The sequence below is a fragment of the Portunus trituberculatus genome, chromosome 41 (assembly GCF_017591435.1).
Source record: "Portunus trituberculatus isolate SZX2019 chromosome 41, ASM1759143v1, whole genome shotgun sequence".
Classification (NCBI taxonomy): Eukaryota; Metazoa; Arthropoda; class Malacostraca; order Decapoda; family Portunidae; genus Portunus; species Portunus trituberculatus.
In genome coordinates, this window is record NC_059295.1 from 15,885,095 (window position 1) to 15,909,684 (window position 24,590).

Sequence of the window (24,590 nt, forward strand, 5' to 3'; positions counted from 1 at the left end):
CAGTGAGGCATGGCTGCTTGAAACTAGATATGATGTTCTTCTCAGTACAGCATTGTTTTTGTGCTAGCAACATAAGTATTACATTGCACCTCTATAACTGTCTTTAAACAAATAACTTCTTTGTAGAGTAAGTGATCAGCATAATGATAAAAAAAGAAGCAAGCACAGTCTTTGATCTAATCCCATTTTCACAGAAATCTTTTATCATTAACTTAAACACAAAGGGGTGCCATGCACAACAATGACCATTGGTGTAGGGCTGGTGGTGCCATCTGTCTTGTTCCTTGGCATATGAAGTAAAATGGCTAGTTCACTGTTACCACAATTACTACTACATCATGAGCAAAACAAATGACTAAAACATCAGTCTCATTAGTGAGAAACTCTGATCTTTGCTTCCTTGATGAATAGAAAAGATCATACAAGCTCCTCTCCTGAGACATGACAGAGAAACCAGAATCATGGTGAGCCTGTAAAGTTGTATTAGATATGGTGTTTTTAAGAAATCTCATGCAAAATTAAATTGATGCCAATAGAACCTATAAATACTAAAGTAATAAATGAATTCCTATGAATTGCAAGATTCTCTAATGTTTGTAGGCACTCTGTTTCAATTTAGAAGAAAATACCTTTAACTTGGAAGAAAAATAGTAGAGGTACATTGATATTTAAATCTTTCATAACTTCATAATAAGAGGTATTTTATTTACTTCCAGCTCAAATATGTGTGACATGTTACCAACTCTGTGGCAATCTTCTTATTGGTTAATATTAAAGAAATATGAAAGATGTAATTAAATTTCATCATGCATACAAATATTATGTATCTTATAACTCTGATCAGACCACTAGAAGAAGATTTGTTGTATCTGATCTCTTATAAAATTTAATCCAATATAAAGGGGAGAGTATCAAAAGTGTTTAGGTCCTGGTCTTTATAATTCCAATACAGAGCTTACATTGTTGTTATTAGGCACACATGCAGCATACTGTAATATAAACTGAGCTGATGAAATAAAATATAATGTGAGAAAGGCACAGCCTGGAAGGAAATTGGTGTACCAAACACACACTGTACTCTCTTGAATAGCAATTTTTAGTTAGTACTTCTCTGAGTCAGAATTTTTAAATTTGTAATTTCTATTATGGCCTATAGACTGTTCCATGTTGAATGGTGGTAATTTCGTTCCAATGTTAATTTTTATCTCTGCAGTGAAAAAAACAATGGAAGCAGACACAGACATATCAAACATTTTCTTGTGACGTGCAGATGATGATGGCCATTGATTAATGACGTACTTGTGCAATTTATATACATGATAAAATTAATAATACTTTGATTAGTTCCTTTTTTTTTTATTATTATAGTGGTCATTAGGTAGTTAAAAGTGTGTCACAAAGTAAAGACAAGAACTTAAAATATATATACAGGCAACCAACCCCCAATTAACGAATGTTCACACAACAAAATTTTGCTACAACGAACTTTTCCTTTTACTACCATCTGCTCATATAACAAACACCAAACTCGCTTTAACAAAATTTTATCTAGGCAATTTTTTCCAAGTTTGAAAGCCCGCCGTATCACACAAGCCGACAGGCTTTTGAATACACCAGCGCCTCTCATGGACAAAAGGCGCACCACTCACTCCCCTACCCTTCCCTGCTCTTAGCTCAAAACAATAACAGCGTCCAGCAGCAGTTCGTCTTCCCTCACTCAACATGCCACCAAAATGCCCTGCAACCAGCTCTGCAATGTTGCTAAGAAGACCAGGAAGTCTCTTACTCTCAAAGTGAAGCTGGATATTATACACAGACACAAGAGAGGCGAGAAAACTAATAGCATTGCTCGCCACCATGGCTTGACTCCATCTAATGTCTCTGCTATTTTCAAGTCAGCAGACTATTAAGAAGGCTGGTGAGACCGTATCTTCCTTGCAACTTGTGACTTTGCAATGGATAAAATGGAAAGCCTTGTGGAAATGTGGTACATAAGTTTTGTATGCGTGGTACAATGATGCACCTTTTGTTTACATTCCACAGGTTGCTGGCTAGCGTCTTTCCTGCTCCACTCTCCCTCCCTTCATAAATTTAAGATCATCAACATTATAAAGTTACTTACATACATACATTAGTGTACATTATAATGACTTAGTCTTAAATTAAACTGCTTAAATGTTTAACTTCATAATTTTTACTTTCATTAAACCTTTTACTGTACTATGATGCACTCTCGCTTTGTTTACTCTCAATGGAAGTTCAAGTCAGGGGTCAAACTTGTTATAATTGGTTCGCTTAACAAAAATTCACGTGACGAACGGTTTTCTAGGAACGTAACCCGTTCGTTAAGCAGGGGTTGCCTGTAATATTTTTTTTCTGTTAATAAAGAAAAATCTTAAAATCAGATACTAGGATTTCCTGAACATTCTGTGCAAGTCAAACATATTAGGTGCACAGCAAGCCTTTCATTAGCACATAAATAGCAATTAATACCAGTCATGACTAGCCATATACAATCATCACAGCTTTGAGCTATTTTGTAAAAGGCTTCCACTTGGAAAAGTTGTCCAAAAAATAAGGGATGGATGGATTTGAGAGATATGAAGAGTGATGGTTCAGTGGCCAGCCTATGAATACTAGTCAGCTTTGGTGGACTTCTGCTGGGTGGAGTACATGGCATCCAAGTAACACCATGCCAACTCACCAACCAGGCTGCGGTCAGGAATGCTCTGGGCCATGCCATACATGGCAGCCTGTGGGAAAAGAGGAATGTGAGAGTAAAGAATTAACCATGGTTTGAATGATTATAAGAAACCAGCAGCCAAATATCATACCAGACTCAGACATGACTAAAATGAGAATGACCTAAATATGTGTACAAGGTTCAATGTCTGTACTATACATAGTGTACAATACTCATACAGTACTGTGCAGCATGGGGATTTTTGTACTCTGTGTTCACATGCAAAACAAGAATATCAGTAATTTCATGCAAAACAAAATTTAATGTTGCTGCTGTTATGTTTCACTTACACTTCCACCAGCATCTTTTGGAGGATTCTTGATAATATCTTCAGAAATTTCAGTCACATCTGAGATGAAGCGATCAGCCACACCTGGATGAGTGTGTAGTACTGTCACAGCCAGATGGATGCTGCAGAGCAACCATATTCCTTAGGTAATATTTTATTAAGCACTCTTAAAAGTCATGAGTAAGTTATCTTCTAGCAATTTTGTATCATCTAGTCTGCTGACACTAATTTGGTCAATGAGGAAGTTATGGTAGATTATTCAATAAATATAAACTATAACAAAGTGCTATGGCCATATGCGATCCTCAATCATACACCTCATCCACCTAAATTTGACCTGGTAAAAAAAGAACAATCATGTCTGGCCAGTTTTAACACACCTTGATGGAAACTGAAGAGCATTTAGGTTCCATCCTCTTTTGGTCATGCGGTCAGAAAGAATGTAAATGTTGAACTCATTGGAGCCCAGAGCAACCACTGATACATCTGGTTTGCCATACACAAAGATTCCAGGAATCTTGCTACAACTGTTTGGAAAAAAAAAAAAAAAAAAAAAAAGTAAGAAGGATGAATAACAAATTATAAGAATAAGATTTTGCAAATGTTTTCTGTAGATGCATATAGTGCACATAACAGGAACACAAACATATCATATGTTGAAAACACAATGCCTGACCTCTATAGATGTTTAGTGAGAAAAAAAAATTGTACTGCCATGACAACCTACTGCATGATACTTCAGAACATAATAAAGCTACCAAAGCAGTACTCAGTAGAGGAAATGTATGAAATACATCCATGGCTTCCCTACATCCTGTTTATCCTTTTATTGGATGTAGATGTACTACTATATCGAAGTTTATATGTAAACTTGTAATGTGATGAGTGAAAAAAAGTGAAGTTAGTTGAATATTGATACACTGGTCAGTGCTTCTTACCCTTCCTCTATCTTCTTTGCTGTCTGTATAATCTTGGTGGTGTACTCAACATAACCTTGGTGGCCGTGATACACCAGTGCAGCCCAACATGCTGCCACAATGCCTGCACACACAAATAATAACCAATAAATAAATAAATAAATAAACAACCAATATATAAAGTAACCAAAACAACATTGTAAACTCCCCCAAAAATCTTATAGATATCAATCTCATGTCTTTAATGCAATAGTCAACTTGGTATACGGACAGAATGATAACCTACATATAGAATTAGGTAACAAAGTATTTCAAAACAAATTATTTATTCATTATCATCTTTTTAATATTATAGCTTATAGTGCCTTGAAGAGTATGGGAAGCACTGTTCAGCCTCCACCCATTAGTGGCTTGGGCAATTTTATTTATAATGGTACCCATATTAGGGCCCATATCACCACTCACGCACATCTTTGGTGTAAGGCAATTACACCTCCACCTAGAATGTGGGTGTCATGGTGACATGTAACTTTAAACCACTTGACAAATGACATAGTTTCAAGATGGCACGTGGTGGGATTTGAACTTACACATTGACGTCTGCCCAATCCCACACTCACCACCTTATCCACTATGCCACTGCCTCCCTCAATATGAACTGTCATCTATTTAAGACAAATAATATTTGCAATGATTCCACTTTGCTTAATTACTCAAGATTAAATTGGAAAGTTATATCTCCAAAGCATACACTATGTGCACTTACCTTTGATTAAACACTACATACTTGCACTCACATTGGATGGGACTCACCTCCTGACCTGGATCCCCCAATAGTAGCTGTGGCGTAGATACCTCCAGGCCAGTCTGGCGTGACAAAGAATTGGTGGTGCCGCCAACTGCTGTTCCGGTACATGATCACTGATGAACCTTTTGGAGCATAGCCATACTGGCGGGACACAACACAACGGTAAAAAAAATTACTCCAAAAGCACATAATGATACATTTTTGTGAAAAATTAGAGGAAAAAACAGGAAAAATGGTTATAGATCAAAATATAAAGAAGTACAATTGCCATTGTACATATTGCAAATAATAATAATAATAAGTGCTTGTATCTATATTTTTTCAGGAAGTCATTTAAGTGCACACATGCATGTGCAGACACATATGTATGGTAATGGGAAAATTATAAAAAAGCAAATAATAGATAGATTAAAAGTTGATAATGTCACATACAAGGATACAAGATCACAGGCGGATATAATGGATAGGTGCTTTCAATCGGTATTCACCAAAGAAAACAAGTTTGAAGGGACACAAACAGGTCACAAGGACAAGGAAATGAGGAAGATCCATGTGGAAGTCAAAGAAATCAGGACGATTATGAAAACATTGAATGTGAATAAGGCTCAAGGACCAGATGGGGTGTCAAATTGGATACTGAGGGAATGTCATGATCAGCTGGCAGAGATATTACAGAACATCATAGTATGTTCTTTTAAGGAAGGAAAAGTCTCTCTACACTGGAAAAAGGGCAAACATTGTACCAATTTTTAAGAGAGGTAACAAAGAAGAACCACGAACTAAAGACCAGTGTCCCTAACAAGCATGGTTGTGAAAATAGCAGAAAAAATAGTTAAAGACAGATGGATGCAACAGCTAGAAAAATCACATACATGAACTGAACAACAATTTTGTTTCAGAGGTGGAAGATCTTGTGTCACAAACCTAATGAGTTTCTACAGTAGAGCAATAGATATAATTCAGGAGAAGGACAGATGGGCAGATTGTGTCAACTTGGATCTAAAAAGGGCTTTTAATCATGTACCACATCAGAGATTGCTATGGAAAATTAAAAACATATGTAGTTTATAGGGAAAAGTACTGGAATCGATAACAGACTTCTTAAAAGACAGAGAAATGAGAACAGCGATAAAAGGTGAAGAATCAAAATGGAGTTCCACAGGGCATGGTCCTGGCCCTGTAATGTTCATAGTGTATATCAATGATATGGTTGATGAGGTGGACAGTAATATAAGCTTATTTGCAGATGATGTAAAATTTCTGAAATGAGTGGAAAATGACATGGATTGTGAAATGCTACAAAAAGACTTGAATAAGATATATGAGTGGAGCAAGAAATGGAAAATGGGATTTAATGCAAAAAAGTGCAAAATGATGGAACTAGGGAAAAGCATAGGAAGACAGACAAGATCTTACACTATGTGAAGGGTAGAAATTCAGAAAACAAAAGGAGAAAAAGACCTGGGTATTACAATAAATGACGATTTACCACAGGAAAACACATAAACATTTTAGTTGGGGAAACATATGTTACTAAGAAAAATAAAATGGGCATTTTACCTATATAGATGTAGAGATGGTGAAAAAAATAATAGAATACATGATTCTACCTAAACCTGAATAGGCTGCACTTCTATGGTCACCACATAACAAGAAAGATATGAAGATAGAAAGTATTCAAAGAGCTGCAACCAAAATGGTTCCAAGTTTGAGAAACCTAACATATGAGGACAGATTACAGATATTAAAATTTCCAACATTGCAACATAGGAAAGAAAGGGGAGACCTAGTTGCCATATACAGAGCATGGAACAGGATGGACACAGTTGACTGAAAAAACCTACTGGTGTGGGACTCAAGAAATACAAGGGGACACAGCATGAAATTGAAAAAGACCGCATGTAGAAGAGACATTAAAAAATATAGTTTTCCAAAAAAGAAGCATAGAAATATGGAAGAATTTGGATGAAACTAGTTCAAGCAAGAAATATTCATGATCTTAAAGCTAAACTAGATGACTATAAATATGGAGACAAGCCAGGATGAGCATAGCTCTTTTCCTGTAAAAGACAACTTGGTAAATACACACACACACACACACACACACACACACACACACACACACACACACACACACACACACACACACACACACACACACACACACACACACACACACACACACACACACACACTTCACCTTGTGAGTGTCAGCAGATATGCTTGTAACACCCTTCACACGGAAGTCAAAGGGAGGAAGAGGATAGCCAGCCTCCTCCATGAAGGGGATGAGGAAGCCTCCTAGACAGGCATCAACATGGACTGGAATGTTGTACTGCTCCCCAAGGGCTCCCACTTCATCTACAGGGTCTATCACACCATGAGGAAACTGAGGTGCTGATACTGCAAGCTGTAACATTAACATATTAATTTTTTGTGTAGTACTTCAATTTCAGTTTTAGAAACTGAATAACTTGTGCACATATCTTAGAAGCATTTTCTTCTCTTCAGCATCAACACAAATCATTTGGTTTTGAGATAACAGTAGTAATAATGGAATCTAAAAATGAGTTTCCCAAAAGTGTAACTGGAGAATTCTTCCAACATTTTTTAAGATTTGTTGCAGAACAGAAAGCCTCTCGTTTTTAACACCAAGAAAGAAAGAAAAAAAAAAAAAAAAAAAAAAAAAAAAAAAGGATTCTTTCATTGTGGAAAGTTAGTTTCAAAGTAGCTGGCCTCTCTCTCCACTTCAGTCATGGCAATGATCATAAGCATTTCTCTTACCATGCAAGTTCTCTTGTTAATCATCTTCTTCATTGCATGGACATCAACTTTCATGGACTTTGGATCCAGGGGGACATGTTTGATGCCGATGGCTAGTAGATAGGCCGCTAGCAGAAGGGAGCAGAATACAATTAGTACAATACACATAGAAATAGGACAAGGGTATTATAAACAGAATAAAGCTTGATAGCCTAAAATATGAAGAAATACCGCCAAAAAAATACTGAGAATATATGCTTGTAGCTGTCTCATCCTGGCTTTACCCCATTATAGATAATATTGGCCTGGTATCATATACAGTAAGACCCCGCACTTGGCGAATCTCAGCTTGGCAAAATTCACTTTTGGCAGTAGGGTGGCCATAGACCACCGAGTGTACGCTTGGTGATTTGAATTCAAACTTGGCAGTCCCCTGGTGGCTGCATGGCGAATCACGTGGCTCCCCTATGACGTCAGACTTCTCTCTAAACCTATCAGAATGCAGTGTAAGAGTCTCCTTCAGCCATTTTGTTTGTACTACCCTCTGTTCTGGTAGCGTGGTAACGAATTCTGGCGATTCACCGCCAACATGGCCTCTACCAGAGCAACAGGTGGTACTGGTGGGGATAAGGGCAATGGTGGTGGCGGCAAGGACGAAAGTGAGTGAAGGAAATGGATGGAAAAACGGGAGTTACAGCCTTTATATCGTCTTATTAGCTTTATTTATTGTTTATTGGTCTGTTTTGTACATGTGTTCTAATGTAAAGGCAGAAGATTTTATTTCAGCTTGAAAGATGGTATTTTAGGGGTGAAAAGAGTGACTTTGGTAATGACCAAAGACTGACAGAAGCATTTTTTTAGGCAATTTTTATGGCATAAAGAACTCATGCTTGGCGAAATTCACATTTGGCGGTAGTTTCGCCAGACTAATTAATTCACCAAGTGCGGGGGCTTAGTGTAATAGATAAATTATAAAACATATTTTCTAATGGTAAGATCATCTGTTGGTTACCCAGCTAGCCATTCCCCTACAGAAAGATCTTTGAACACTGAGGACTTTGAGGACTGAGACCATTTACATGCTATCCACACGTGACTTAAAGTTACACCTTTTTAGTTATGAGCTGATTGTGCTAACTACATCTCTTGGTTAATGAACAAATTTCTATCTGTAATCTTATAGTATGTATGTGCTCACCCTTGTCAAAGGCGGCATGGGCCGAGACAGGGACAAGGATCTCAGGTTTCTTGATGCCACGTACATTAATGGCATAATCCCTGTATGCTTTCACAGCCATCACAATACTCTCTGTGCCACCTGTTGTCATCTGGAACACAAAAAATTGAATTAATGCTTATGTAACATGCCTTCAGTCAGAAAAAAAAAAAAGATTCTTATTTGATTATTGGGTAAACTGGTTATGAGAAGCCATGGTAGGACAGAATCCTTGATAGGACACGCACAACAACATGAGTCAGAGACATTACCAATCAGGCCATAAGTGATCACCAAGGCCTGTTTGGATTTTCTTCAGCCTTGACATTCATGTCATTGCATTTGCTTTATGTACTTCGTGATAAATTTATTAACACAAGTCTGTTAGTAGTATTATCAATATTTTTTCACATAGTTCATGACAACTTTACCAATACAAATATAAAACAAAGACAATTCACAAATATAATGATTCAAAAGTCAGGATTAGTTTCAAGAACATTATCTAAATCAATATTTTGAACATTATTTTGGTTTATCAATTAAACAACAATGTAAAACTCTTTTACTAATGCCATTATATATTTTAACATGTAAATAAAAAAATGAGTGACGAAAGGATAATAATATAAAAATAAAAAAGGTGTGTGTGATCAAAGACTCAGGGAATAGATAAGAAGGTCCAAAGGTGAGAATTAAATACTAGTGCTGTTTAGTAAGTGGATGATACATTCAGATTGCTGATAAATATAAGTGGGTGATACATACAGATTGCTGATAAATATAAGAGTGGCATTCAATTACATGAATGGGAAAATGTGAGAACTGATATAGTTTGTGATAAAGTGAAGGATTGAATGGACGAAACATTGCACCAACAGAAAAATGTCACAGGGATGATGAAAGCAGTCATGGCAGACAGATAACTAGAAGGAAAGATGGAATAAGTTCTACAGGAGTGGCTTTCAACAGGCAGGTAACCAACACAGATGAGTAAAGGTCAAGGAGAGTCTTTGCCCCGCAATATAATTGTAGAGAAATTATGACAAGAAGTTTTTATGTGCTTATCAGTTTGGTTTGTGACATTATCTTTTGTTTCTATTTCTTCCTTGCTTGTCATAATGTTAGTTGGAGCAAGTGATGCAAAGATCTGGGTACCAAGACCAGAATTGAATTATAATTGACACAAGTCCCTACTAAGGAAAAGGAGCACTCATAGATAAAAACCAAGATGAAACCCATCCCATGAATAATCAAAATGTGAGAAGATACTCACACATCCACAGCTTTCTCTGTCACCTTTGAAGAGACTGCAACACATGCGCACAACCTCTGCTTCCATCTTTCTCACTCCAGGGAAGACGTCTGGATGCAGGGGGTTGGTCCACGCTGACAAGCCTGAAGGTGAAGCAAGACAATCAACTTTCTCTCATCAAATCCTCCCTTGCTGGTAAGTAGAAACTCACCACAGAAACTCAAAACATATATAATGACACCATTAGTGGTACATGCTAAATTCTATTAGAATATAAAGTGACTTTCTGACTGGAACACAATGAACCACTTAGCAATGCATACAATAGATATATCTATTAATACATTCAGAAAAGTATCTTTAAGTAACTTTTTTATAATATGTTGCGTACATTACCAAAATAACAATCCAAAAGTGTATTTGAGGAACACCAATGCATGATGTGTGGAACAACAGCTTTTATGATACTTTTGTGTTGCCAATCTCAGTGGTTCATTATTTTCTTTAGGCATCACAAATAATGTTTGTTTTGGAATATTTCATTTTTACCTAAAAACTTCCCTTGGAGGTCTATAAATCATAATGTTAAGGGATGCTTGTGGCTGTGATTGTGAATATGTACATATATGTGAGATCTTGCCTCACCTACTCTCATTCTTAAGGCAAGACAGTCTGGTGCACAAATTGAAAAGAAAAAAAAAAAAAAATCATGACAATGAATAAAATGTTCTTAAGTCTTTCTACTCACCATACACTTGAGTCATGACATCTGTGAGGTCTTTGTTGCCATTGTACACTGTACCTGATGCACAGCCTGTCTCCCACTTAAAGGTTCCTGGAATGTGAGATGCAGGCAAGATGTGAAGAATCATAACAATTGTTCGCTATCATGAAATTATTATGATCACTGACTAGACATGAAGTACTACAAATATTGAACAATACTAATAAGACAAGGTACTTACCAAACTTTGTGTACTCTGTGGCCTTTTCAATAATCTTTTCTGTACTCCAGCCATCTTTTGGCAGCTGCACCAGGTATGGAGTGTTTTCTATTGCTTCATTCAAGTCGTGAGTCAGGCCATCAGACATCTGTCAAGAAATAATATGATAGCCCTTCTTTATATGCCATTTGATGGTACAAAAAATTATTGATACCAACAACCACAAAATTATCACACTAGAAGTAACAATTTACAGTTATCACGCTAAACATCAACATCAGTAACACAAACAAAACACTAAGACCCAGTCACTGTGCCTCTTGAAAACCCCTTGTTTTAATGGTCAGAACTGTAAATGTTTTGGGTTTTATATTACCTGGATCTTAGAATACACAATACACATGCACTTCAAGTTATTGGATATATTTGAAAGAAGGTCACAGTAAGTAGAAAATACTATACATATTGTAATTCAAGAAATGTAACATTGAATATTCTGATATCACTATACAGTGATATCATTTAAAGAATGTCTTTGTGGCTTTTTTGCAGTACTGACATGGACAGGTGCAGATAACGTGCATGTAAGATCAACAGGAATAAAGAAAATCACACAAGTTGCAAAACACAGTTAAACTGCTGATAAGTAAACCTTGTTAATTTCCTTTTGAATCATGTTTTTAACTTGTGGTAACCTCCGTGCCAGTCTAAACACCGTCTTCTTTCCCCGTTCATACAAGCCTGCAACAAGACGGTTAATTTTAACAGTACAGAAGTTGTCAACTGAGAAAACTCCATGCAACAAAACTGCACCACACTGCTTGCACATATTTGATCTAATTCTACCCTTGGCACTGGTTTGCCTTGTTTTGAATATTATACATTCATATATATAGTTCATGCAAAGACAGACATACAGTTACGTAAGACTAAATTTATGCATTTTTTATGATTATCTCTCAAATGTGTTACAATAATTCATACTTGATCTATAACTATTTTACAACAATCAAAAACACTGTTTGGGCTTATGAGAACACCTTACTATGCTACAAGTCAAGGCTATTGACAAGAATGTATCAAGAATGAGTGGCCATCCATTACAATCATGCAATATCTAAAACTAAGTTATTTATCTATGATAGTTTTAGAAGTAGAACTATATTAATGATACTAAAGAATTACAATGAAAAACAGTAATTCAAATTAACTCACTCTCATCTTTGAAAAGGAAGCCTTTCACCCACACCAAGAGAACTGTGGTGGCCGCTGTCTTTAGAACAATCTCCCAGGCTGGCATGCCAGTACACAGGCTATTGACATGTTCTTGCAGTCTTACTAAATACATTTCTGCTATCTCCATTTTGGCTTCTGAAAAATAAAGATAGGTACTGTACATAAAAACTCTCTTAAACCATGAATTGGAAAAAAAAAAAAAAAAAAAAAAAATATATATATATATATATATATATATATATATATATATATATATATATATATATATATATATATATATATATATATATATATATATATATATATATATATATATATATATATATATATATATATATATATATATATATATATATATATATATATATGGTTGTAAAACATTCAATTACCAGTTGTCATTTGAATTATAGAAGTGCACCATCTCATTTGTTCACTAAATTTATTCACTTTCCCTACCACCAAACTAGTGTCAGTAATCAATTACAAGTTGAAGTTGAAGCCTCCCTTTAACTTGGAGCAGTATTTTGTATCAGTGAGCCCTGCGACCATTGAGCCTCACACCACCAAACCTTATCAGCAAAATGACTGCTGGATACAAAGGTGTTCCTCATCTCTTTACTTGAGTGAAGGCATTTTTTGTGTGTAAGAATGCATTTAGTATGTACAGGATTTAGAAGTACTTAAAGTATTTCAAGTAGCTAAGTGGACTACAGTGAAGCATAAGTTTTTGTATAGAAGGAATGACCCTGACAATGCCCCCTACAGAGATACAACCTTGAGCATTGATAAGACCAAAGCCTAAACAATTATTATGGACAGCTGGTATATGTCACCTACAAAAACACTTGCTACAGGATGGATAAGACAAATCTGGTAACTTAGTCTATATGACACCAGCAGGTAGTGACACTTAAAGAAAAATAAATAAATCAAACTAATAAATAGAATAAATACATAAAAAACAATAATAATATTGTAAAATAGAAGGACTTTATGTTAACACAGCTTTAGGAAAACAGGCAAATAAATAAAGGTGTATATTCTTATGGAAAACATAGAATATGAAGAATAAAAAACAACAGAGCAACATTCTTACAGGAGAGAGAGATGGGCTGATGTTATCAAACCAAAGGCTCCTCCTGAACAGCACACTAAAACTCAACAGCAGTTCAAAGCTGATAGTGGTGAAGAGAGTCAAGGGGAATTATACACATCAATCACTAGGTGTGATAAGATAAAATGGCAACAGTTATCTGCTTTTGTATGTAACTGTTTACACAAGACAACAAAATGTTATGTGATGAAAAGAATGAGTGGATAACAGAGAATTTACAGCACTTACCTAATGATAAAAGACAATATCCATACAAGGATTTCAATAAAACTCATTATTGCTATTACATTATTATCTACATGAATTGATCCATACTTCAGTAAATACCTCTACATGCAAAATCATTGTGACGCAAAACACGTCTTATGGTACAAATTTACTGATAAGACTGTGGGAACTTATGATGCAAAGATTGATCTGAATTAAGTGAAATAAAAAAAAAAAAATCTTAGTGGACCTATTGATGCTCCAAGGTAGCACAAAGACTGCAATAATGATACTTCTTACAGTTTTGCTGTTACTTTCAAGATTAATTCCTTTTGGAACTCATCAATTGCATAATTCATTTACATTTTTCTTTGCTTTTCCAAAGTTTGGGTGAGATGAAAAGATCACCAGCCAGGCATTCCACCAACACCATGGTTATTTATCATTTATCTATTTATTATTATTTTATATCAGGGATCTTCACTTTATACATTTGATTAAAAAACTCAGGAAGAAATCATTTGCACAGTCTGGTTCTCACTATGGGGTCTTGAATGGTGGTCTTCTTGGTATCACTGCCATGATCACAAAGTAGAACTTAAATTTTTTTTCAAACAGTTAATCATCTTTCCATTTTGCTTTCCTTCTTCCCATCCCATCAGAGAGAGAGAGAGAGAGAGAGAGAGAGAGAGAGAGAGAGAGAGAGAGATATATGCATTTTACATAATCCCTGGCACTCTATACTGAGATAATAACTTACATACCTATAGTCTACCTAAAAAAAATAAAAATAATGGTCACCAAATACCATCCCGCATAACACCTATTCATGCATACCTTTTAGTTTTACTGAATGTTAATGATCCAATTGCGCAGTCAACTTGTCGCATACATGGCACCCTTGATGGACAATGACTAATGCAACTCCTGACCTTGCTGAGTTGACCGACATGACAAGACAAGAATACTTTCACACACAAAAATACACAGTGTGAAGGAATCTATATGCAACGTATGTGTTCTTGTGTAATTGAGGCTTATGTACTGACCAGGAAAGGAGAGCAAGGAAGGGCAGTGAGGGGCAGCGAGGGAGTGACAGCCAGGGGAGGGGGAGGGAGGATGGTTTGTTTTGGTGTCACGGGGGACGAGGAAAGGCTGGGTTCAGTTTAGTCATGATGAGAGTAGTCTTTGAAATGGTACGTATCTCCTCTCATTGTCTGGATTGTGCATCTTCTCTTATTAAGCAAAATCTATACAGTGTTATTTTGATTTATTTGGTATATTTTAATTTCAAGCAAGTTTTCTCCAGGAGTGATCTTGATCTCCTCTCAGCTGATTTGTCAAATTTTCGTGAACAATCTGTCGGCTTCAGCTGTATTTAAGAGAAAATATAAGCGAGAATAAAACTCTTGTAAGGCTCCTGCAATATAATTTTCGTTTATGGCGAATTTATTTATTCATCTATTTAATTTTCTGAGATTCCTGCAGCCCTTCCCGAACGCTCGCCGCCTAATGTTTGTAAACAAAGGCCGGCATGGCAGAGGGATGTCCTGACACTGTCATCGAAGGTGATCCGGTAAGGGCTACTAGGGAAGTAACCTTAATTTAACCCTGATTTATTTTATTCCTGGTCAAAATATGATCCCCCTCCCCCCCTCTCTCTCTCTCTCTCTCTCTCTTAAAAGGCATAGTGGGGAAGTGCTTTGAACGTGGCTATTGTTGGCCCGGTCACTACAATCTTCAGTAGTGCATTCCATTCCGTTTTCTCATTCTGATGGCAAATCATTTATCCTTAATTGTTGTTCTCCAGTGTGCAGGCTTGGCAAGTGTAAGGGAGTGGCCTCTCAGGTTGTTGGTGTTAAAGCTGTAGAACTTTGAGAACGGGATTTCATCATATCCATGCATCATCTTGAACACCTGAGTCATATTCCCTCTGGTTTACCTGTCCAACAGCATCTAAAGTCCCAGGCAGCAGCATCTCTCCTCATATGATATCTGGCATGAAACAGTTCAGGGACAAGCTTTGACACCCCTTGTTGCACTTATTCCACGGTCTAGATGTTCAGTCTACATCGTGATCTACACAATGAAGGAATCAGCAGTGAAATTACTGAAATGAATTTATCTGAATATAATCTAATGTAACCCTCAGATGTAAAGACTTCATATTTTCAAAATTATATCAAGTGGTTCAGGCTGTGTAAGTGAAAGGGTGATTTGAAAAATTCTGTTAAGTAAAATTCATCGTGATTGGGTTAATATTGGCCTATGGATAGTATCACAGTAATACTGATACCTGCTTTGTATAGGGAAGCACTTTTGATCAGTTAATTTTGTTATGTTAGAATAGTGATGTCATAAGGATTTCATAGCAGTGATAGGGATGATTACTATATCTGGATTTTTATATTGTATACTTTGGCATAGCTGCATGTGTCAATGAGAGGCACCATAAGGTAAGCAGCCAAGCAAATGTATCTAGTAGCAGAAGGTGGGAGGGGTTATTTTGAGAGAATGCTTGCCTTGTCCTCATCCATAGGTACGTGACTGACCAGTTGAGTTTCCTGGGCATAGAGGTACAAAGAAAATGCAATATTAAAGAAAAAAAAGTTAGATAAGTTTAATGTTTGAAGCTACAGTGATTCTTAGGTAAAAATTCAGAATATCATCCTTATCTTTACCTCACTGGCATTTCCTTCTTTCTCACCAGCAGGCATTGTCTGAAGTATTTATTTCCTTGGTCCTCCTTAATCTAATCACTATTCTATTTTAATAAATGAGCTTGTATTAGTCTGCAGTGGAAATGAATTTAAGTTTTTCATCTTCAGTGAAGATTAATTTTATCTGGCAAACTCTTTAAAAATTTTAAGACATATCATGAAAAATTAAAATATTGTATACATATAGGTATATTCCTCACATACAGTGTTGTCTACATTTTATCATGTTATGTAATGTTAGTGAATTACAATTGGTTATGTGAAACCTTAGTCTGAAGGTTTGAATTGCAGGTTCAGGCCCAGTATTCCATCTGAGCACACATGCATGCAGAGGAAGCTTGGACGTGATGGCTGAAGGTGACATTGTTGAGGACTTCTTTGGAGTGTACCTGCTATTCTGCACCAACCCAAAGTACAAAGGTCGTACCTATATTGGCTACACTGTGAACCCAAACAGGCGACTCAAACAGCACAACAAAGGAACTAAAGCAGGTGGTGCCTGGAAGACCAGCAACAGGGGGCCATGGTAAGACTGTTATTCACAGTGGAGTCTCATTTTCCTTTAGGACAAGTTGAGTGCAAGCAAGCTTCCATTTAGATGAAAAATGGTTGCTGATTGATAAACTAATAAATAAAAAAAAATTGATACTGGCAATAAAGATATTGATATTTTAAGTAAAAAAAATTATATGTTAAGACAAAAATTTATTTTAATCTTTATCTTAGAAAACGAAAAATCTTGGAAAATAGTTCAAAATCAATGTTTATCTGGTCTCTTCAATAATAAAAACTACTGTTTTAGATGAAATACATAATTATTTCTGATTTTGAAAGTTAAAAACTTCCATATGCTTATGTTCCAAAGCTAAGATTAACAATAATTGCTTGTTAAGAACCAAAATAAGCAATACTAATAAATCAGTAATACAGGAAAAAAAATTATTGGATAAACTGATAACCCAATATTGTTATTGTGAATCATGGTAATGCCCATTTATGGATCTAACATTCAGTATAAGCCTTCCAAAAACTGAGAATAGCAAGGCTGTATTAAAGAAATCTTTACATTTGATATAATTCATTCATATATTTCATATAGAGTATTTTCAGGAATCTAACCCTCCTCTGCTTCTCCTCATAAGAAAGCTTTTTGATAAAGTTTGCTGTACTTTAAAATCATGGAGTATTTTCAAAAGCTGCAGTGATACAGATGAGTATGTATGCAACAAAGTTTTTATCAATTATTGCAGGGAAATGGTACTACTTGTTCATGGATTTCCAAATGATATATCAGCTCTTGGTGTGAGTATCTTTCAAGTTGTTTTTGTCTTATTTATTGATTTGGGAAGCACTATTCTAAGTCTTGCAATCATTTCTACTTTTTTCCCCACCACTTTTATATATGTAGAAAAGATTATTTCTGATCTCTTATAGCAGGGATGCAAACACACACACACACACACACACGCACACACTGCGTAGTGTAGTGGTTAGCACACTCGGCTCACAACCAAGAGGATCCGGGTTTGAGTGCTGGGAAGCAGTGAGGCAAATGGGCAAGCCTCTTAATGTGTGGCCCCTGTTCACCTAGCAGTAAATAAGTATGGGATGTAACTCGAGGGGTTGTGGCCTCGCTTTCCCAGTGTGTGGAGTGTGTTGTGGTCTCAGTCCAACCCGAAGATCAGTCTATGAGCTCTAAGCTCGCTCCATAATGGGGAAGGCTGGCTGGATGACCAGCAGGCGACTGAGGTGAAAAAAAAGGTAAATTACACCACACACACCACGTAGTGGTAAGCCTTTTAATGTGTAGTATCTGTTCATCTAGCAGTAAATAGGTACGGGATGTAACTTGAGGGGTTGTGGCCTCGCTTTCCCGGTGTGTGGAGTGTGTGTGAGCTCTGAGCTCACTCTGTAATGGGAAAGACTGGCTGGGTGACCAGCAGATGACCGTGGTGAATTACACACACACACACACACACACACACACACACACACACACACACACACACACACACACACACACACACACACACACACACACACACACACACACACACACACACACACACACACAGTGTAGTGGTTAGCACTTCGATTCACAATCGAGAGACCGGTTCGAGTTCCGGCGGCGAGGCAAATGGGCATGCCTCTTAATGTGTGGGCCCTGTTCACCTAGCAGTAAATAGGTGCAGGGATGTAACTCGAGGGGTTGTGGCCTCGCTTTCCCGGTGTGTGGAGTGTGTTGTGGTCTCAGTCTACCGAAGATCGGTCTATGAGCTCTGAGCTCGCTCCATAATGGGGAAGACTGGCTGGGTGACCAGCAGACGACTGAGGTGAATTACACACACACACACACACACACACACACACACACACACACACACACACACACACACACACACACACACACACACACACACACACACACACACACACACACATATCGGGGATTTTAGAACTCAACGATTACTTGAGGGACAAGAACCCAGATATTGTGGGTCTTACTGAAACAAAACTGAGAGAGGAGAAGACCTGATGAAGGTTGGAGAAGGAAATATAACGTTTGGAAAAGAAATAGAGTAGGTAAGATGGGAGGAGGAGTGATGTTGCTGGTTAAAAAAGATATAAAGGTGGATCAAGTGAAAAAAGGTATGGGAAAGGCAGAAGTGCTAAAGATCAGAGCAGAAACTAATGAAGGAAAAAGAGGCACTACATAGTGGTGTACGTACCACCTAAGACAAATGCATGGTCAGTACAGGAATATGAAGAAATGATAAGTGATACAGGAACATGTCTGGAAGAAATGTTGGGTGGCTGTGAACGAACTATAATGATGGGAGATTTTAATTGTAAAGAGGTGTGTTGGGAGGACTGGTCAATGGAAGGATCAGAGACAACATGGGGAAATACACTATTGACACTGGCAATGGAAAATGTGTTAACTCAGTGGGTCAAAGAAGATACTAGGTTTGGAGGAGAGGAGCATCGTCAAGACTGGACTTGGTCTTTAGTACAGAGCCAATGGTCATTGAGGAGATGAGGGTGGAGTGCCCTTTAGCAAAGAGTGATCATGCAGTTTTGGAGTTCAAGGTGATAGACGAAGAAATCTAGAAGAAATGAAGAATATAAAGTGGGAAGATGGAATTATGCCAAGACAGATTTTGGAAACCTAAAGAAATTCTTTCAAGAGACAAATTGGATGAAATTCAAGAGTGCTAAGGAGCAAATGAAAAGTGGAAGGAATTTATAAAAATATACAAAGAAGGTGAGAAAAATTTGTACCAATAAGACAACATAGAAGTTGGAAAGCAGGACTGGTTTAACGATAGATGTGAAAAGGCTAGAACAAGAAAAGAGGATGCATGGAAGAGGTGGAGAAGGAAAAGACGGATTAAGCAGTGGGAAAGTTACAAAAGAGCAAGAAATGAATATGTGTTGATTAGAAGAGAAGAAAGAAAGAAACAAGAAAAGGATATAATTGATAAATGTAAAGACCAACCAAGGCTTTTTTACAGACATGTGAACAACAACATCAAAAATAGAAAGTATTGAAAGTTTAGAAGTAAATGGAGTATACAGTGAAGATCCCAGGAAATGGCAGAGGCTATGAATGGATGCTTTCGGAAGGTATTCACAAAGGAGACTGCTTTTGACAAACCACTGGTAATGGAACAGAAAGGGATTATGAAGGAGTTTCAAGTAACGGTGGAGGAGATCAAGAACATGATGGGGAGTTTAGAAGTGAGAAAAGCTGTGGGACCTGATGGGGTATCAGGATGGATTTTAAGAGAATGCAGGGAGCAATTGGCAGAAAAAGTTTGTGAAGTAATTGATGCCTCATTAAGGGAAGGCGTAGTGCCCCAAGACTGGAAAAGAGCTAACATTGTCCCAATCTATAAATCAGGTAACAAGAGAGACCCATTGAACTATAGACCAGTGTCACTTACAAGTGTGGTAGCTAAGATGTGTGAGAGGGTGGTGAAGACTAGATGGACAGACTTCTTGGAGAAAAATGACATACTTTGTGAGTGTCAATTTGGTTTTAGGAAAGGGCGTTCATGCACGACAAACCTGATATGTTACTATTCGAGGGTGATAGATGTAATACAGGAAAGAGATGGTTGGGCTGATGGAATATATCTGGATTTAAAAAAGGCCTTTGATAAGGTACCACACCAGAGACTGATCTGGAAACTTGAAATGGTAGGAGGAGTGCATGGCAGTTTACTAAAATGGATGGAAGACTTTTGGTAGGAAGAGAAATGAGAACAATAATTAAGGACAGACCATCAGAATGGGGATTGGTGGAGAGTGGAGTTCCACAGGGATCAGTGTTGGCACCAGTAATGTTCGCAGTCTACATAAATGACATGGTGGATGGGGTGTCCAGTTATGTGAGCCTATTTGCAGGCGATGCAAAATTGTTACGAAAAGTGAGATGTGACAAAGATTGCGAACTACTCCAGGAAGACTTGGACAGAATATGGAAATGGAGCTGTACATGGCAAATGGAGTTCAACACGACAAAATGCAAGAAAATAGAGTTTGGCAAGAGTGAAAGAAGAATCAGGAGTATGTACAAGATAGGAAATGAAGACATAAAACCAGTCATGAAGAAAAAGACCTTGGGGTGACAATTACCAATGACCTATCGCCAGAGAGACATATAAACAAAATAATTGGAGAAGTATTGAACTTATTGAGGAACATAAGAGTGGCGTTCGTATATCTAGATGAAGAAATGATGAAGAAAATAATTACTGCAATGATAAGACCGAGGCTTGAATATGCAACAATACAGTGGGCTCGAACTTAAAGAAACACATAAGGAAACTAGAGAAAGTACAGAGGGCTGCAACGAAAATGGTGCCTGACTTAAGAGATTTGACTTATGAAGACAGACTGAAAAGAATGCAACTTCCAACCCTGGAAAACAGAAGAAAGGGAGACCTGATAGCAATATACAGAGTGATGATTGGCATGGAAAAAATGGATAGGGAAGATCTGTGTATGTGGAATGGAAGAATGTCGAGAGGGCATGGGAAAAAACTAAAATGGCCACTTATAGGAGAGATGTGAAAAATATAGCTTCCCTCATAGAAGGGTGGAAGCATGGAATAGTTTAGACGTGGAAGTGGTCAACGCAAGGAATATTCATGATTTTAAGAAAAAGCTGGACATTAATAGATATGGAGACGGGACAACACGAGCATAGCTCTTTTCCCGTATGTTACAATTAGGTAAATACAATTAGGTAAATACACACACACACACACACACACACACACACACACACACACACACACACACACACACACACACACACACACACACAAGACTGAAGGATAGATGGGAAAGAGGAGATGTAATAACTATATATAAGTTACCTGGTATCATTGACGAAGGCTGGAGATAGACGAACAGGGCATTCCAAGAAAATCATAAGAAGTCAGTGCCTGAGGAACATTAAGAAGTTCAGTTTTCCATATAGGATGGTGGACATCTGGAATGGATTGAATGAAGAGATTGTAGCAACAGAAAGTGTGCACAAATTTAAGGAAAAGTTGGATAAATGTAAATATGGAGACGAGTCACTATCAGCCCCACTCAAATCCCATAATATACAACTAGTTAAATACACACTTCAGCATTACAGTCCCTCATCTCATTCTTGTGGTGACTTCTTGGCTGCCTATCCTTGGCAAGGTGTATGGGTAGATGATTATCATTGTTTTTGTTTAGTATTGTTTTTAGTCTTTTTAGATGGCTACTTCTCAAGGTTTAGGCTGACATTTTTATTAAACTGATGAAATTAGTTTTATTGAAATATGTGTGCATTGCAGTAAGATTATTGTCAGTTTCAGGTACCACATTTTCCAGCTGGCTTCCTGAGTGTACTCACATGGCCATTGCATTCTTTTCCTATCATATGAGGAAGTAAACATCTATATTTCATTTGCACAGATTGTCCTCTGATTTTTGTAATTTTCCTCTTGAATCCACACATCAAGAAACAGTATCTTATATGTATTTCGTAGTATTGGTGTGCTTCAAACAGGGACTGTCCCATGTAGGCCTTATTTTCCTTTGTTTTCATTATTTGCAACTTCCTTCATTTTCCTTTGTTCTTATTAAGCACTATTACCAAAGATTGATGGTCTTACATGTATGTATATATACTGTACATCCCTGGCACAGTTTGAATGGGCGTGGCAGCATCCTCACAGGAGTCGCCGTTTGCGCACTGTTACTCGCAAGAAAGCCAAGGAGCAGAAATATGACTTCTGCCTACGAGTCCTGGGCAACATGCTCCGAGCAAGGCCTTGGTGTCGCTTGCCACTCACCCTGCGCTGGATAAAACCAGAATACATCAGAGACTTCCCAGTGAGTGCAAAAACATTTTTTTTCTGATGTTTAACTTGGGTTGTCTCTAGTGCAATCACTAGTCAATGGGGTTTTTGTAGTACATAGATATAAAGATATTGTGATTATCATCATTATTGTCATTGTTGTTACTGTTATTTTGTTAGTTCTAAAATGGTAAGATATAAAGGAATGTTTGTGAGTGGAATGTGAGTGCCTTGATATATATCTAAATCATATTGTAGGTAATTAATTCCATATCCTCATCAGCCAGGACTGGAGCCACCTGTGCATATTCCTATAGCATATGGGCCTGTCAAACCTGTAAAAGTGAAGAAGCCAGCAGAAAATAAATCAGATGATGATATTGAGGAAATAGAAACATGCACTCTATGTAAGAAGGTGGTGGAGGAGGTTGATAAAATGAGGTGAGTCATAGGCACTAAGAAAAATTAAGCATGGTTACTTCATACTGGCATCAAAAGTAAATGAAGTAATATGTAATGAAATTTGAATAACCTTTATGAATTTCTTTTGTATATTTATGCCATTTTGATTTTCTAGTTCCTTTGTGTCTCTTAAAATTTTGTCTTTGAATTATTCTTTACTTCCATTTGTAGCTACTTATGCTTAACCTTTGATCTGAAAAATACGAAAACCAAGGATTTTTTTTTCCATGCATCTTGTTTGCATACTGAAGGCTGTTACCAGTAACAGTGACACCAGTGACTAATAATTAATGTTTGATTGTATTCCAAGCTCATTTCTATTAGAATTGAATGATGAAGTTAATTGACTTCAATTTAGGCTTAGTAGATACATTTGGCATGGCATGGTGGCTAGCTGTTTGTTGATATAGTTTTGTGCTGCTTGTGCTCCTGCCCAACACTCCCACTCTTTAATTGTCCACTGGCTTCATTAGTACTTGAGTCACTTTCATTAAAAGGAATTAGTCTTCTTATAATAATGAATATGTGAGACATGTTTTGAGGCATAGTATTGCCTCACCACCATCATCACTGCCACTGCTTCCTGCCAGTCAGCTTGTAAACAAAACAACAATGTTGTATAATATCTCTGCTGTCCAGCTCTTTACCCTTGTCTCATTCATTCTCAGCTTCTTTTCACTACATATCCAAATGCCTTTACACTGACACTAAAAACAGTGAATATTGATTAATAACAATACTATTAATCCACCTTTCAGATGTCTGTCCTCATCCTGCCTTTTGGTTGCTCACATGAAGTGTTTGGCACATGAAATGCTAAAAGATGATATTCCTGGTATGTTGGTACCACTGGAGGGTTGCTGTCCAAGCTGTGACATCCCTGTGCTGTGGGGAGATTTAGTCAGGTTGAAACGAGGCTGCTACCAACAGAAGAAGTCAGATAATAGTGATGATGAAGACTGGGTTGATAGTTTATCACAGGCTACCTAAGAATTCAGGTAAAAACATAGCTTGTGAATGTAACACACACACACACGCGTAGTGTAGTGGTGAGCACGCTCGGCTCACAACCGAGAGGGTCCGAGTTCAAATCCCGGAAAGCGGCGAGGCAAATGGGTAAGCCTCTTAATGTCTTGCCCCTGTTCACTTAACAGTAAATAGGTACGGGATGTAACTCAAGGGGTATGGGATGTAACTTGAGAGATTGTGTCCTTGATGTCCTGGTGTGGTCTCAATCCTACCTCAAGATTGGTCTATGTGCTCTGAGCTCACTCCATAATGGGGATGGCTGGCTGGGTGACCAGCAAATAACTGTGAATGCACACACACACACACACACACACACACACACACACACACACACACACACACACACACACACACACACACACACACCGTGTAGTGTAGTGGTTAGCACGCTTGACTCACAATCGAGAGAGCCGGGTTTGAGTCCCGGAAAGCAGCGAGGCAAATGGGCAAGCCTCTTTATGTGTGGCCCCTGTTCACCTAGCAGTAAATAGGTATGGGATGTAACTCGAGGGGTTGTGGCCTCGCTTTCCCGGTGTG

At 37.5% G+C, this 24,590-nt stretch overlaps 2 protein-coding genes across 8 annotated transcripts; one reads left to right on the forward strand and one right to left on the reverse strand.

Moving 5' to 3' along the window:
* Positions 1-1,984: 1,984 nt before the first annotated feature.
* Positions 1,985-14,658, reverse strand: LOC123517088 (sphingosine-1-phosphate lyase 1-like). 4 transcript variants are annotated; one of them, XM_045276958.1, is made up of 15 exons: positions 14,542-14,658; positions 13,268-13,346; positions 12,151-12,306; positions 11,588-11,676; positions 10,957-11,083; positions 10,740-10,826; positions 10,013-10,134; positions 8,719-8,848; positions 7,542-7,648; positions 6,958-7,167; positions 4,763-4,898; positions 3,971-4,073; positions 3,413-3,559; positions 3,034-3,154; positions 1,985-2,753 (listed from the first exon to the last, which is right to left on the reverse strand). In XM_045276958.1, the coding sequence occupies exons 3-15, from the start codon at positions 12,296-12,298 to the stop codon at positions 2,637-2,639; spliced, it is 1,644 nt and encodes a 547-aa protein (XP_045132893.1). In that variant the 5' UTR covers positions 12,299-12,306; positions 13,268-13,346; positions 14,542-14,658; the 3' UTR covers positions 1,985-2,636. The 4 variants fall into 4 exon arrangements, with proteins under 4 accessions (XP_045132893.1, XP_045132894.1, XP_045132895.1 ...); XM_045276959.1 differs by lacking the exon at positions 13,268-13,346; XM_045276960.1 differs by lacking the exon at positions 13,268-13,346 and having other exon boundaries at positions 14,330-14,658.
* LOC123517090 (structure-specific endonuclease subunit slx1-like) lies at positions 10,149-24,206 on the forward strand. Of its 4 annotated transcripts, XM_045276963.1 has the most exons (7): positions 10,149-10,186; positions 14,981-15,068; positions 16,504-16,738; positions 17,463-17,514; positions 22,411-22,596; positions 22,846-23,003; positions 23,783-24,167. In XM_045276963.1, exons 3-7 carry the CDS (start codon positions 16,560-16,562, stop codon positions 24,012-24,014), a joined length of 807 nt encoding a protein of 268 aa, XP_045132898.1. In that variant the 5' UTR covers positions 10,149-10,186; positions 14,981-15,068; positions 16,504-16,559; the 3' UTR covers positions 24,015-24,167. The 4 variants fall into 4 exon arrangements, with proteins under 4 accessions (XP_045132898.1, XP_045132901.1, XP_045132897.1 ...); XM_045276966.1 differs by lacking the exon at positions 14,981-15,068 and having other exon boundaries at positions 10,168-10,186; XM_045276962.1 differs by lacking the exon at positions 10,149-10,186 and having other exon boundaries at positions 14,795-15,068; positions 23,783-24,206.
* Positions 24,207-24,590: the final 384 nt, after the last annotated feature.